We start from the raw sequence: 15,441 nt of genomic DNA, 5'->3' as shown, positions 1-15,441 counted from the left end.
GATAAAAATACATTTTAGCATACTAAAGTTAACTACTAGAGTTCCACCCTTCTTACATAAGAAGGGGAATGTAGGGGGTTTGAATCGCCACATTCTTAAGAGAGTTGGGGTGGGAATGATTTACTTTCAGATGTGAGTTTTGACTTCCACACTTTATATGGAGGCAAGACAAATGCATGAGAATGAAAATTAGAGTAGAAGTAAAATATAACTGGCAAAAAAAATAATACTAAAGTTACTTTGTTTGGTATAAAATACTGTAAATCGACTTAGAATAGGAGTAGAGTAAGTTATAAAAAAAATACTAAAGTTACTTTGTTTGGTATAAAACATTGTAAAATAACTTAAAATAAATTATATTTTGTGGTTGGATTTAGTATAGTGATAGAATAACAACCCCATGAATTATGAGTGTGCATTAATAAACTCTATTTTGCATAAGATATTTTTAACCTCACCAAATAGGAAGAAAGAATGCCACGTGTTAACATTTTTACACATTAACTAACATTAGAAAACCAAAATGTAAAACCTGAATGGCATGCAACGGGTTAAGGAATTCGGAAATTTGAGAAACGACGGACACCAAAAATTAAGAAAATTCCGACATCCCCTCTTTTCCAAGAGGGATAGCCAAGGTTACACTTGTAAATACACACAATCAGACGGCTCGTGTAGTCGGACGATTATATCATTTTCCTTTTTCTTTTCCGAGAGACAATTTGACAATTGAAATCAAGCGCCACGTTTTCTTACAATAAATTGAATTCAACGGCCACGGAGAGAACACTGGTTGGAGAAGAAAGGAAAAATGAAAAGTCAATTACACGTGTTAGCACAAAATTAAAGAAGAAAATAAAAATATCCTTTAGGTAAAAAGAAAAGATAACATTAGGATAATCCTATCACCGTTTTATATTGCTCTCTTTCTAGCTCTAGCCAATTTATCTTTGCATCCGCTCATTTTCGGTAGGAATCGTCAATGTTGCTTTGTTGGAATGTCGCGAAAATTTGTCTATACTAGTCGAAGATTGCTTTTGAAACAAAATTTTGGAGAATTAAGCTTGTTAAATCTAATGAAAAGATTTACCGATGAAAAAAAAAAAACAAACTTAGAGGATTATATACTAAAATACCATAAATATAGGAGTTAATTGCAAATATCAAAAGTGAAAATATAGGCAATTCCTTTTCTCTTTCTTTTTCTTCATTTTCCCCACTTCTTTGATCTTTTGGACCCCTTGATGATATTTATAGAATGACAAACATTGTCAACAAGTCATTGTCAACAAGTCATTGTCTAGAACAAGGCCTGGTCCATCCTGACATAATTGAGGATGCTTGAAGTCGTCCATGTGGCTATCGCTCATGCAAGATTCGAGATCAAGACCACTCTACTTTTGACATTTTTCTTCAATTAAAAATTTACAAGTAAATGAAGATTAATTAATGTAAGAAGGATCTTTTTGGCCAAGATATTTCCCAACAATTAATTTCAAATAGGTTTCTCAGCAGTAGTCAAATATCATTTTCTCATAGTTTCCTCAAATAGACTTTAGAAAGTGTTGTGAAAAGGATTTTTTTTTTTTTTTCGCTATTTGTGGTTTTTAATTCAAATGTTGAATTCGATGGCTCTCAATTGGTCAAGTGATCTCCTAACATCGGTTCCAGTAGTAAGTAGCTATCACATTATCTTTAATTGAGAGGAGTTGGGGGTCGAATTTTATGATTATAGATGATATGATCTCTAATCTTGATAAGGTCGATAACCCAATGTTGATTTATTTTAGATATGAGGTATGAAGATGGCCCATTCTTCAGTCTGTCTAGAGGATCAGCAAGAGAATCGGCCTATCATTTTAGTCTTGGTTGCCATTCGGTGGAGTTGACTCAAGACTATTTCAATTTTGGTCGGCCTAAGATTTTGCCCGAGTAGTTGCCTACCATCGCTTCGTGCTTGTTGACTTTTTAGGTTGCATATTTTGCAAAGGTTGGAGTCATCCATTTGACTTTGCTCTCGAACGTTGTTAATACAATACGAATCACAACAATTAGGAAAGGTTCATAATGCGGGATGACTCGATGTCTAAATATAATCGGCATATCGCTGTGGGAGTATCAATTATTTTCCATAGGTAGTGTTTCTCCAATTATAATAAGATGTGAAATGATACATTTCAAAAAAGGTGGCTAGTGTTGATAACTCTTCTCCATCTTTTTATCTAGAGAGAGAGAGGAAAAGAAGGAGAATGAGGAGGGGGTGATGCTATTATTTTGGTATTTGATCTTGGGTGATAGATTTAATTTGAGGTGAATACGTATTACGATCCAATGAACGAAACATCGGAAAAAGATATTACCGATGTACATGATTTTGAACCTTAACGATTGTGATTAATATTTTAGTAATGAGCATTTGATATCTTGTGGTCTCTAACGATGTGATTGGGTTACCTTTTTGGAGATTGTAGTAATCTTTTATTTGGCTTCAAAAAGTGATGGGCAACGACATTTCTACTTTATTGAATTTTGCATTTCAAATAGACTATATCAGGCCAACTAGACTTAAACGAAGGGTGACTAGTGGTAGAAAGTGAGAAAGAGAATGAACTTAACCGTAAGCCGATGAAGAATATAAGGGCAATCCTAGTATCAACTTAACTTACTAACATTCTCAGTGGAAATTATTAAAATGTTACTTAGCATTTCACTTGCCAAATGAATCAGACTCAACTCTTCAAAAGGTACAAAAGAAAAAATAATAATACATAGATATTATTTGGATTAACATCACATGAAATCTTAAATTAACACCCTTAAATAATTTATCAAAATATTTTTTTGACTCACAAGGATGCCCAGAGTGGTACACTATTCCAGGTTTACCCTCCATTTCAGTCCTATCCAATTTGGCCTTTAAAAATTTGAGTGCTCCGTCATTTTGAATTAAGCTATTTTGGGCTTTCAAAAGCTCTTAATATAAGTTTTGAAATTTCGTAACACAATTCAAAAACCTTTTAGCGAAAAGTTCTACTTTGAATTACTTGAAGCTCCACTTTAGTATTCTCCAAATGCAGGTCTGGAAGTCTAATGAAATATTTTTTCTTACAATCTTACCATCATTAATATATTTGTAATAATGTTTTACCCCTCAATCTTGGTTAGGAGAGAGAAAGCCATCGTTGGTGATGGCTAGGAGGCTTCATGAAGGAGGCCGAGGGTTGATGGACAGTTGCAAAGCTTCGTCGAGGGTTGCATGATTCCAAGAAGCTTTGCGAGGGTTGCTTGATGCCAGATTTAGCTTGTCAAGGGTTGAGTATTGCGTTGCCTAGTCGTGGGGCTCTGACATTCCGCCACCTGAGGTCATTGGACATTGGTATTTAGTGTCGCATCGCCTAGGGTCAAGCGACACTAGTGTCACATCTCCAAGGTTTGGTTGACCTCAATGGGGTATAGCCTAGGGTCGAACAAGGTCGGCACTGGTCCTACCGTTGTGCAACCAGCTTGTGCTTTCATATGTACCTGCAAGTTCCTTCATTCTCCCTTTTTAATTGATTTTTTTCTCATTCTAAAATTTCTTTGCAATACTTATTTTAGAAGGCGTTTGACAAATACCGTTTGCTCTTCATGAATATCCTTGGCGTCAATCTCCTTTGCTAAAATGCAACGTTTCTCAGACGCTAGAGCTGTCCCTTTATACCAATCCAATGCAAGCTGCCGAGTAACAACAAGGGAATCAACTAAATTTCCCTGTATAGACCTCTTGATCTTTGAGACAATTCAAACAACACTTTCCTAAAGATATAGATTATATTATATGTCGACACCCGAAATTTTCGTTGACATTTTAATCATCCATCGCTTGCAAAAATATAAAAAAATAAAGAGCCAAAAAGAAAACAAAAAGAAAAAAAGAGAGAAAACAAAAAGAAAACAAAGAAAGAAGGAAAAAAAAAGAATATAAAAGGAGGGAGGCCATTCACGATCGTTTTTCTCTTTTTGCTCTCTCTCTCTAAAAAAAAAAAAGAGGATTCTCTGGCGGGGATTCTCTCGCGGAGGGGGACGCTCGCACACTCTCTGGAAAGGGGGATTCTCTCTTCCGCTCTAGGTAACTGCTCGATCGAGCTCTTCGATGGCGGATTTAAGAAAACCCTAGCCTTGGTCGAGGACGGGGGCTCTGGACATCTCTCCCTCTTCTCAGCGATCCGGTCCTCAATCGATTGTCGTTTCGAGCTTCCATTCTTCGCACAGAAACCGAACTCGCGGTCGATCTCGCACGTTCGGCGATGTTCCTGGCCTCAAAGATGAAGAGCTCGAAGCGGTCGTTGACCTCGCCATGCTGATGCTCTTCGCGCTCAGCATATTCCCATCCCCGATCGGTGACAGCCGCAGCAAAATCTCCTCCGCCGGTCAGTACAGCCGTGGCTGTAACGGAACAGAAGAACGCTCATCACTACCGATCAGGACAATCAGTGGATCCATCCGTTGCCAGAACTTAACTTCTCCAAATCTGATAATCCTCGACGATCCGAAGGTGTTGTAGTGGTCTGGCATGTGCTTGATCTCACTCGAATCGCTCAAAAGAGTCAGAAAATCCAGCTTCCCTAAGATACAACGAATCCAGTTTCTGTTCGAACTTATCATCGCTGGTTCCAACCTCGTTCTTGGACGATCGTAAAGCTCTTATTCTTCGTCTGGAACTCTTGTTGCAACATCCGTATCACTGATAAACCAGGTAAACTCATTCCCCTCTCTCCTGCTCTGTTGCAATGAAATGTGTAGAAGAATCATGTTCACGTAGTTCAGGTGTAATTCACTTAAGATCTGAGCTGTAACTAGATGACTTGTGATGGTTCTGTGATTTTAATACTGATTTTAGAATGTTAGATGAAAACATTGCTTCAGTCCCATTCCATAGCTTGAGTTAATCGTTTTGATTGTATGCGAAGTATTTGACGAAATACCTCAAAAGCATGAACGAGAAATAGATCATGATAATGTCAGATCTGGAAACGTGTTGATATGAAAAATTTCTTAGAAGTTGATTTACCAAGTATATAGATCTGATACCACTCATTTTGCCATTGTTACTGAACCTATGTTGTTTATGGTGTTCTGTGTTCTGAATGACCTTTTGTACAAATGTCCTGACACGAGTTGGTTGCTGTGGTTTTCTGTGTTTGATGCCTTCATGAAAGTCGAAGATGGTTTGATTAGCTTTCTAACGAGCTATAGCACGTCCCGATCCGATATCATTAGCTATCTGAAATCTTCTTCGAAAGTTAGGAGATGATTCTGGAAAACTGATATGCTGGAGCTGGTCCATTCTGTGCAAATGACTTGATATGAGCTGGTTTCTGTGGTTTTCTGTGTTCGAAGTCTTCATATAGGTTGAAGATGGTTCGATTATCTTTCCAATGAGCTATAGAATTCCATAATCTGACTTCATTTAATATGATTTTTGTCTGTCCAAAGTCTGGTCCAGAATCTGCCAAATGTTTGTCTCTCTGTTTCGGATGACCTTCTGTGTAAATCACTTGATATGAACTGGTAGATGATGTTATTAGGACTTAATGTCTTCTAGATAATTGTACTAGGCATCTCAAGCTTTAAAATGACATATTGCATGCTTGAATCGGCCATCATTTGCCCTGCCTGATGCTTCTTGCAAAGAGCACTAATCTGCTGATGTGTTCTGCTTGTTATGATCTGATCTGACCATTTATACAAATGGCTTTGCTTGAGCTAGAAAAAGACTTAAATTGCAATTGTCACCTAGTAGGAATTCGTAAAGGACACCTTAAGCTTTCTAACGATGCCTAGTTTGTCCAATTTGCCCATCATTTGCCCTGCTTTTCTTTTTTTTAGATCAAGTTTTGAAGTCTGAATTTGTCTTGACCTGCAGTGCTGTCTTGTCTCTATGAATCTGACTGTCTACCAATTTTGTGTGATCTTATACATAATGATCTTGAGGATAAATTCTCAATGAAAGCTGTTCATAATGTCCATATCCATCCTATGCTAAAATTTCAGAATTTTTAAGGTCAAGTAACCTTAGGATTCATGATGACATGTAGCAATTTAAATTGTTATGCATTTTGCTTCTTAGTTCCAAGTCACTTTGCAATGTTAATGACTTGTGTGACTTCTTTGCATTCTGATTTAAGGTTAAATGTTTACCCAAACCTTTTTCGCATTCAACCTTATGTCATGTGCAAGTCTTGTTCATGACTGATGCCTATGTCTATTCGTTATAATAATGATTTCTATGCGTTGTCTTAGTCACATAAGATGAGACAGGGGATCCTTGTTTCTTAGATTAGGTTTAGATTAGGACCCTGGAGATGGACTTTGCGTGAAGATGGTGGAGGTCGATGTCCACTCCGACCGTTATCTTGTAATGCTCATTTTCCCGACATATGTCTCGGGTTCCATTCGTTGTATAAAACCCGACGAGTTGCGGGTTTGCTTTCTTTTCTTTTTAATTGTTTTCTCTTTTATATTTTTTAGGACTGCCTGATAGATTTACTGTTTTTCCTTGATTGCTTACTTAATGTTTTGCAATTTCAATCTCATTGGTTGTTTTCCTTTCTATTTTTTAGAAATAGAATAGAATGAAAGTAATTCACCACGCATGATTATTTAGTATATAATTGATGATTCTAAAAATATAAAAGAAATGCATGGACATGTTAGGAAAAACACAACATACTATTTAGGTACCGAAAGGGCACTAATAGCAATATTAGCGTAACCCAAGTCCCCGAACCTAGATATCTGGTTGCGTAGGAATCGAGGGAATAATCCCGACCCTTGATTGGGTTTCTAGCTGACCCCAAAAATGAGGCTAGTGGCGACTCTTGTATATTTGTTTTTAGGTTGTTAAATTCCTAGATCATAGAAATAAATCTGCTGTCACGCGGGGTATGAACTTGGAAGAGCTTGTGATCTTGAGATCAAGTATCCCTAAACCTGACATTTTCCCTACTTGGACACTTTTCGAGGGGGCGGCAAGATCGGGTCGCGACACTATATTTAGCAAAACTTACTATCTCAGAATTTTGAATTATGAAGTATTGGCATCATTAATTGGAATTGGATTAAGAGAGGCGACAAAGACCCATCTAATAAATTACACGGCGCAACTTGGAAGACCATGGCCATTTCAACAAGCATCCTCTTAATTTTTGGGTTAATGCACTCTACACTAAAAATCATAAAGAATCAGAGGCCAAAAAATAAAAAAGTTCCCCAATCATGTCAGTAGCATGGTGTGAAACCTCTATTTTATAATGATCTTGAATTCTAATTGAAGGAGCAGACACTTGCAAATCTCTAGTGGAGGTCCAGAAAAGGGAAAAGCAAAGACATTGAACCCAAAGTCTCACCGTAGTTAAGACTGTCTTATCTTCTTTGTTAAAGGTGATGAGCTTTCCTCTGCATCTGTTTCAATTGGACATGTTAGATAGATACCACGCTTCTTTATGCTTCCCCGTTTTGCTTCGAAGCAAACTTGGAAATGGCTCCAATCATTTTGCAAAAGCTTCTTCACTGAAGATTCGAAAAAGTGTAAATCATCATAAAGCCACACATGGTCAGATTCTATTGACCCAAGTTCTTTACTCCGAGACATCGCTTCTTGGCCATTAACAAGTACTGTTAAATGACAAAAAACGTCGGCCACTTTTCCTTCCTCCGGGCTAAGAACAACACAGAGTGCTAGTCCTTTAATCTCATCATACAAGTGCTGTGGAATCATGAAAAATATGGAATCCTCTTCATAGGGTTGAATCCATTTAGGCATCTCTCTTCCACTTATAACGACCTCGAGCCAACGCATCTTTGGCTGTTTCTATCACACAGAGGGTATGCATATCAAGCATTTAAGTATATATATATATAGAGAGAGAGAGAGAGAGAGAGAGAGAGAGAGAGAGAGAGAGAGAGAGAGAGAGAGAGAGAGACCTCGAGTAATGAGAAATTAGCCACATCATCCATATTGACTCCTTCGCGGAATAATTCACATGAAGTCAAGTCACCCGAATCCCACAACAAATCTGGGAGTTTTTGCAGGGATTTGCAATTACATGCTGATAGCACAATAATATTTGGTGGAAGTTGAGGAATCTCTTGTAGTAGCTTGCATCCCTCAACATCCAATCCCCTCAAACGATAGTACTTGTCGATGCATGTTGGCAAATGAGTAAACATGTTATATGAAAGGTCTAGGTACTGCAAGCTAGGAAAACTGGAAGAACTCTCAAGGAACTCTAATTCTAATAGATTGCAGCCGGAAAGATATAGGCTAAATAGGTTTTGGAATCCCATACGACCATCAGGATTAGTTGAATCCTCCATGTTTTTTGGAAACGTGATTAAATTCAAGCAGCCCTCAAGATTTAAATACTCGAGATTTTTCAACTTATAAATGTGCGACGGAAGCCTCATGAGGTTTTTGCAAAATGATAAATCTATCAACTCCACAGAGACAAGATTTTCAATTGACGCAGGGAGTTCTTTAATAGCCGTACTACATAGAGTAAGTTCTTTCAAATGTTTCATCTTTCCATCTATATCTGGGAACTTCTCAAGTTTAGAGCAACCATAGAGATCAAGGATTCGAATAGATTTAGTCTTCAGTGTGTTAGGAAAATTTCTAAGATTAAAGCACCCTCGTAGCAACAAAACTTCCAGCTTGACAAGATCTCCAACGGATGGGTGAACCTCCACCAACCTCTCACACCCATCAAGAATCAATATCTTCATATTTGGAGCCGATGACAGGTCGTGAATACTAACCAGGGATTGGCATTCACTGAAATCGATGGACTTCAGCTTGCTAAAATTCTGCAAAAACATACTAGTGCGGTCATTAAGCTCTGCGAATGTTTTTTTATAGCTATAAAAAGGAAAAGCTAATCATCACAAGGGCTTTACCTGAGAGTTGCCCCCTAATTGTTTGATAGGACTTTTTGGGATATTGAGTCTCACGAGTTTATTTAGACCAGAGCCAAATTCTAGATTCGAGGCACTGGGCCATTCAAGCCATCTTAGGTCATTAGGGAGACATAGTTGAACTTGTGAAGAGATATGCACGCAAGGCAAAATGAGTACTCTTAGCTTATTCATATTTGTGAAAGCTTCAGGATGGATGACTATCGCTTTTGGTGGGGGCAAGTCCAATACTATGGCCTTTACTGCATCTGTCCCCTATCCATAATAGAGTAAATTCAGTTGTCAGACAAAATTTCCAGTTAAGATTTACATTATACTATCCTAATTAAAGTAATGTAAACTGAAATGCAACAAAACTGACATAAACAACTCTTACCGTATTATAACAAAAAATTTCCTCAACATCTTCCAAAAGCCATAATCTACTGCGTTTCCCAGGATTATCGTGACATTCTTGTTTAACAATATTTGTACCCATCAACTGAACCAAATCATGCATTTGCAGGGAGCCACGCTCATTTTTTATCAAGGACCTCTCAATGAGAATTTCTATTCCTATGGTTGTGTAGAAACCACAGCCATCAAGCATTTCTTGGATGTACTCTATTCTCTTTCCCTTAAGGAAACAAGCAATATCGAGGAAAATCTCCGTCTCATTGTTGTCCAATCCATCAAAGCTTGTCTTGAGAACTTGATTAATAGTTTGGTCAGGACTTTCGGAGAGCCTATGCAATGCACTTTCCCATGCAGCTTCGTTTCTTCCACATAAGAATGAGCCCAACACTTCGAGGGCTAACGGAAGGCCGTTAGCATAATTCAGTACTCTATCTATGAGATCCCTTCTTATTTCAACACTCTTGCTATTTGGGAAAGCATACCGACTAAAAAGGTCTAGTGCTTCATCATATTTTAAAGCTTTAACTTCATACACACAATTTATGTCATGAGAAATTAGCAATTGTTTATCTCTTGATGTAACAATGATTCGACTTCCCTCTCCAAACCAATTGCCTTCTCTAGCTAATGCTTTTATTTGATCCATCTGGTCAACATCGTCAAGAACCAAGAGAACCTTCTTGCAACATAGCCTTTCTCGTATCAAACTAACTCCTTCGCTGACACCGTGGACCGTTAATTTGTTATGAGATAAGATCTGAGATAGAAGTTGTTCTTGCAAATCAACAAGACCACCACTTTGGTTCGATTTTTCTCTAACTCGCTCCAAAAAACTACAACCCTGAAATTGCATCTCAATAGCATTATATAGTGCCTTAGCGATCGTCGTCTTTCCAATGCCGCCGGGTCCCCATAGACCTATCATCAAAACATCACTACCAACTGCCTCTGACAAACTTATCAGTTTTTGAACTCGGGATTCTATATCGACCGGATACTTAGCGACATCTAAGGATCTTGGTCTGAGATAAATTGATAATTCCTTGACGATGGATTGTATGAGCTCCGCTTCATCTCTTTCATCTCTGATGAGCACTCAAAAGAAATAGAAACGTGTTTTACCATTTCAAGCCATGGCAGGAATTCAACGTCTAACGTCATAAGGAAAATTTCATAAGAAGATTAATAAATAATAAAATGAAAAGAAATAACACACACCTGCGCAACCGTCTGCGGAAGGAAAATTACAAAGAATCTGCGCCTGAAGACACTAATTACTTGGGTCCTAGGAAATACACTACTTATCTAAGAAATTTCCGCTAGCTTGAAATTTTGGTCTTTCAACTTTTGTGTCTACTGCGAATTCAAAGAACTCCATGCATGGTTTCGGCAATTCGAAGCTATACATACGATTTGATATCTAACAAATAATCACGAGCTAACAATCGCAAAGCACTGCATAACATTAGCGCGTACCTGTCATTGAAGTGCCACCCAGATAAGCTACCAGCATCAAGGAGAGCCTTCTTCCATCTCTTCACTTTCTCCGAATCCTTCCCAAACTTGGACTCATGCTCAGCCATAGCTCTCTTATAACTATCCCTCCCTTTCCTCACTTCCCTTGGTTCCACTTTGTAAAACACTGGGAACACAATCAAGTCATTTTGCTCCTCGCACTCCATGATTTTCAAGAGCTCTTCTAAACACCACGGTGAGGAAGCATAGTTCTCGGAGAAAACGATGATGGCAACGCGCGATTGCTCGATCGCCCTCATGAGCGCCGGCAATATTTCCTCTCCTTTCCTAAGCTCCTTGCGATCCACAAAAGTGTGTATTCCTCTCTGGTCCAGAGCGGCGTAGAGATGACTGAGGAAGCTGTGGCGGACATCTGTCCCTCTGAAACTGAGGAACACATGGTAATTCCTTTTCATAATCGAAGAAGCAGCCATTAGAAGAGCTGATGGTATATGTGCTTCTCTAGAATGCCAAGCTTCGGAACAGAGAGAGAGAGTGTTGCTAAGAAAATCAAGGGCTTAAAGCTGAAGCAGAGTCGGCTTTGCTCTCGGAGATGCTCGGCGGCCTCTGACCCAGGGTTGCCCTTCCCCGATTGGCAGCGAAGTCGACGATCTCTTCCCTTTGCTCTGGCGCTGGCTCTCTCTTGCTTCAAAGAAACAAGCGCTCTCAGCCTGTCCCATTCTCAGGAAAATATTGGACGAGACTCAGGGCCATTTGGTTGGTGAAAACGTTTTCAGATTTCGATTTCAGATAAATATGCTGCTGGACGAGGAAGGAACGAGCGGCAGCGAGGGTGTAGAGGGCGAGATCGACGACGGGATCACCGGAAAACCATAGGAGTGCAAAAATAAACGAAGCTGACCCGTAACGACAATGGATCGCCCGGCCCTGACGGTGTCGAGGGCGAGAAGATAGAGAGATCTAGGATTGTCGCTGCCAGGCGGTTCTGCGTTGACTATCGTTTTGAAGGAGTATGAATGAGGAGGAAGAAGAAAGTGAGGAGAGAGAGCCAGGGAAGCAGAAAGAACGGAAGTTTCTGAAGCGTCGGATCCACCAGAACACGTGGCAATCGACCAACGAATCTGGAACGATGAAGAATCGGCCTAGAACTCGAAGACAAAAGGTGCCACTGGCCCATGTGATAACCTGCTCGGCTGGTCTCTCTCAGTCCACGCGCACGGACGCGCAACCCACCTCTGAGGTATCAAGTCTAAGCACTAGCGTCCTAGGTCTAGTCCTCGAATTAAAGGATAACCACATTGAGACGAGCTAATGCACTGTCAAGCTCGACTCACGTATTTGACTGCTCGAAACTTCACTCGAGCTTAGCTTGATCGGGAATTGAATTTCTTACTTGAACTCAATTGGAAAAGAAAATTGAAGTACTCAAAAGTTGCATCGGGATTCAATTTTATTATGTTGAAATATTAAAGGATTGGGCTTGAAATTTCATATAAATAATTTACAAAAAGAAAAACTCAATTAGACTTGTAAGACTATCGAGCCAAATACTATCGAGTTGAAATTTGATATCATATGACACATTGATGTTAAAGTTTCACCTAATCTCCATTTTGGTATATAGTGAACATTATTTTTGTGAAACAATGAATCCTCGTCAATGCCTGGCGAGGGGGTTGTTGGCCCTCACCAGTCACCTCTACCAGGGGCTGACGATCTTGTTAGCCATGTGAAGAAAATAAAATTAAAATTAAAAAAATATTTACGTCAGTATCGACATCTAAGTTTTAGTTGACAATCATGTATAAATTCTTGTAAAATATATTAAAACGAATTTTAAAAAGTTAAAAGAAAGAGAAAATGATAAAAATGGCTCCAATGTGGTCCTGATTGGAAGGGCCTGGTCCAGTTTGCATGGCCGAAAGAAGCGAATGTTTGAATTCAAGCACTATCGATTTCAACCCAGTGACAATTAAAGAATCCAAAAGAAAAAGGCCACGAAACCCAAAGAGCATCCAGAGCCCTGCCATTTTCTTCTCTCTCTTTCTCTCTCGCCTGGAGGGATATTAACAAACAGCGACAGAATACTTACCGCGCCAAAAACAACCTGCAATTTTAACGACTTCCGACGAGAATTGAAAAAAGACCATAAAAAACCCCAAATTTTTTCCCAAATGACATATTTACCATAAAAAAAAAAATTTGTACCATGAAAAAATCCCAAACTTTTCAAAAAGGTGACATATTTACCCAATCAAGGGCATTTTTGTCTTATTTTTTCTGTTTTTCCTCTTTATTATTTTTTCTTTTTTCTTCTTCTTCCCTCCGCCGGCCATGGTGGAGGGAAGCCGGCATCCGGCGAGGCTGCCCTCGCCGGCATCAAGCGAGGGTCGCCCTTGCCGAACGCCGGCTAGGGCCGCCCTCGCGGTGTCGGGCGAGGCGGCCCTCACTGGGGTTAGATGAGGACCTCCTCGCTAGATCGGGCCCGGGTGCCCTCGCCCAACGCTGGCGAGGGCGCTGCCGCTCGATGCGGCAAGGGCCGTCCTCGCCCATCGCCGGTGAGGGCACCCCCTCGCCCGGGATCCGCGAGCGCGCGAGGGAGGCCCTCCGCCCGACACCCGGTGAGGGCAGCCCTAGCCAACCCAGGCGACCTCTGCCGGCCAGCCAATGGAGGGAAGAGAGAAGAAAATAAAAGAAAATAAAAAGAAAATAAATTTAAAAGTAAAAGATCAAAACCCCTATAATATAGGGTAAATGTGTCATACAACAAAAGTTCAGGGTTTTTAGTGTTACAAAAAAAGTTTGGGGTAAACGTGTTATGGATGACAAAGTTTAGGATTTTTCACGTCATAAAAAAAAGTTTGGAGTTTTTCGTGGTTTTTTCCCACGAGAATTTGATGAGGAAGTCCTGGAAGACAGCGAAAGATGTGCGACCACGGCAAGGACCAGCGAGGCTACGTTGACGTCGCTCTGGCACGACGAAGTATGTGCTGGCCAAAGTTCAACAGGACTTGGATTGCCGTGAGAACGCCAAACAATCTTGCCAAGAATCATGCATTTTGCCGAAATACTTTGCCTTGTATGCTTTACTTTGTGTGCTGGTCGAAGTTCAACATGACTTGGATTAAATTTGGCTTGGTCTTGAAAATTCAAATAAGATTAGGGCCTTCGCCTTTCCTAAATTCGAGTCCATTTTGCTGACAAGCCAATTCAAATGCCATCCACGACGAGGCAATTCGAATGAAACTTATTCAATGTGGATTGCTTTATAATGTCTAAATGCTAAACGCAATGCAATATTGATATTTATTAAGGATCGGGTTATAATTTATTATTTATTTTAATTTTCTAATGTGATGAATGATAAGTCCACAAGTTAAAGTTTAGATGTCCACACACTTGAGCAGAGCTTGATCAAGTATTCAATTTCTTGCTCAAACTCAACTTGAGAAGAAAATTGAGATATTAAAAAGTTTCAATTGAATTCAACTTGATTAAGTTGAAATATAAACCAACTGGAGCTCAAAATTTCATATGCAATGGAATCATAAGTATTTTTGTGTCTCTCTAGAATTATTAAATAATCTACAGAATTTAACTGAAACTCAATTAGAATAGTAAGACTATCCAGCCGAATACCAGCGTAATACGCTTGATATTATATGGCAAATTCTTGTTTAACTTTTACTTAAACTTGATTTTGGTTCATTTAATTGATTTGTGTTGTGAACAGAAAGATTTTCTTTTTCCCAATTGGCATGGTACATTGAAAAACTTATTGTCTTTCAACATATCCTTCTCATTCGATGAAGACTCCTAAGTTAGAGTGACTTCTATGTTACTTCAATTCTACCATGTAATATTACAACATATCATTGTAATTAAAGTAAAATATTGTTATGATACATCACTAAAATTGTGATTTACAGTATACGAGTTATGGCAACATGAAATGGTCATTGAAAGAGTGGAGATTCTGTGCGGCTTAGAGATTCCCCTTTTTAGCATGGTTGGACAATTCTTTTGGATTTGCACCGCAGCTTTTGTGTGCAGGTGTTTAACCCATTTGTTCAACCCGCACTTTTGTACTCCGTGTACATCTAGTTAGTCCACTGGATGATTAACAAGATATTGTTTTACCATTTTTTAGCTTAAAGAATTTTCCCCTAAACCAAACGAATTGATAAGTTTCAATTGAAAGCGGCATACTTATAGAGGAATTTTTATAATAATTAAAATTAGGCATACAGGGAAAAAATATAACAACAACGGATGCGAATCTTCACTTGACAAAACCTATGAATGCATGCAAATTGTCTTAGTCACGTGCAATAAGACTTCATCAACGGGCCACTTATCATGAGCATGACCCCTTAAGAGTTAATCTTATTGGCGAGCATGCAACTAAATATAGGATTTGTCTTATGAATTAATCTCTCACCTACTCAATCAACTCCTTGAAGATTAGAAATTAGATTTTTTTTTCATTTTTATTATGCGTGATTCCATTTCCGGGTCAGTCGTACTTCTCCCTCCAGGAGTAGACGACGAAGAGGAGCCACGACAGGGCCAGCAGGAAGTCCCCCACAGTCTGGCGGAGGCAGCCCCGGCGAG

General features: G+C 39.2%; 1 protein-coding gene and 1 long non-coding RNA gene across 3 annotated transcripts; one reads left to right on the top strand and one right to left on the bottom strand.

Moving 5' to 3' along the window:
* Window positions 1–4,028: 4,028 nt before the first annotated feature.
* LOC104429127 lies at window positions 4,029–6,575 on the top strand. Its single transcript, XR_005546346.1, has 2 exons — window positions 4,029–4,534; window positions 4,625–6,575. It is a non-coding gene; the product is annotated as an uncharacterized LOC104429127 (long non-coding RNA).
* Window positions 6,576–7,113: 538 nt separating this feature from the next.
* LOC104447198 (disease resistance protein RUN1) lies at window positions 7,114–11,963 on the bottom strand. Of its 2 annotated transcripts, XR_005546344.1 has the most exons (5): window positions 10,828–11,963; window positions 9,332–10,436; window positions 8,938–9,210; window positions 7,389–8,847; window positions 7,114–7,202 (listed from the first exon to the last, which is right to left on the bottom strand). XR_005546344.1 is itself a non-coding variant. In XM_039301423.1 (4 exons), exons 1-4 carry the CDS (start codon window positions 11,298–11,300, stop codon window positions 7,876–7,878), a joined length of 2,823 nt encoding a protein of 940 aa, XP_039157357.1. In that variant the 5' UTR covers window positions 11,301–11,963; the 3' UTR covers window positions 7,270–7,875. The 2 variants fall into 2 exon arrangements, 1 of the variants encoding a protein (XP_039157357.1); XM_039301423.1 differs by lacking the exon at window positions 7,114–7,202 and having other exon boundaries at window positions 7,270–8,847.
* Window positions 11,964–15,441: the final 3,478 nt, after the last annotated feature.

This window comes from Eucalyptus grandis, chromosome 1, assembly GCF_016545825.1.
Source record: "Eucalyptus grandis isolate ANBG69807.140 chromosome 1, ASM1654582v1, whole genome shotgun sequence".
Classification (NCBI taxonomy): Eukaryota; Viridiplantae; Streptophyta; class Magnoliopsida; order Myrtales; family Myrtaceae; genus Eucalyptus; species Eucalyptus grandis.
This window is presented reverse-complemented; position numbering and strand designations above follow the sequence as displayed.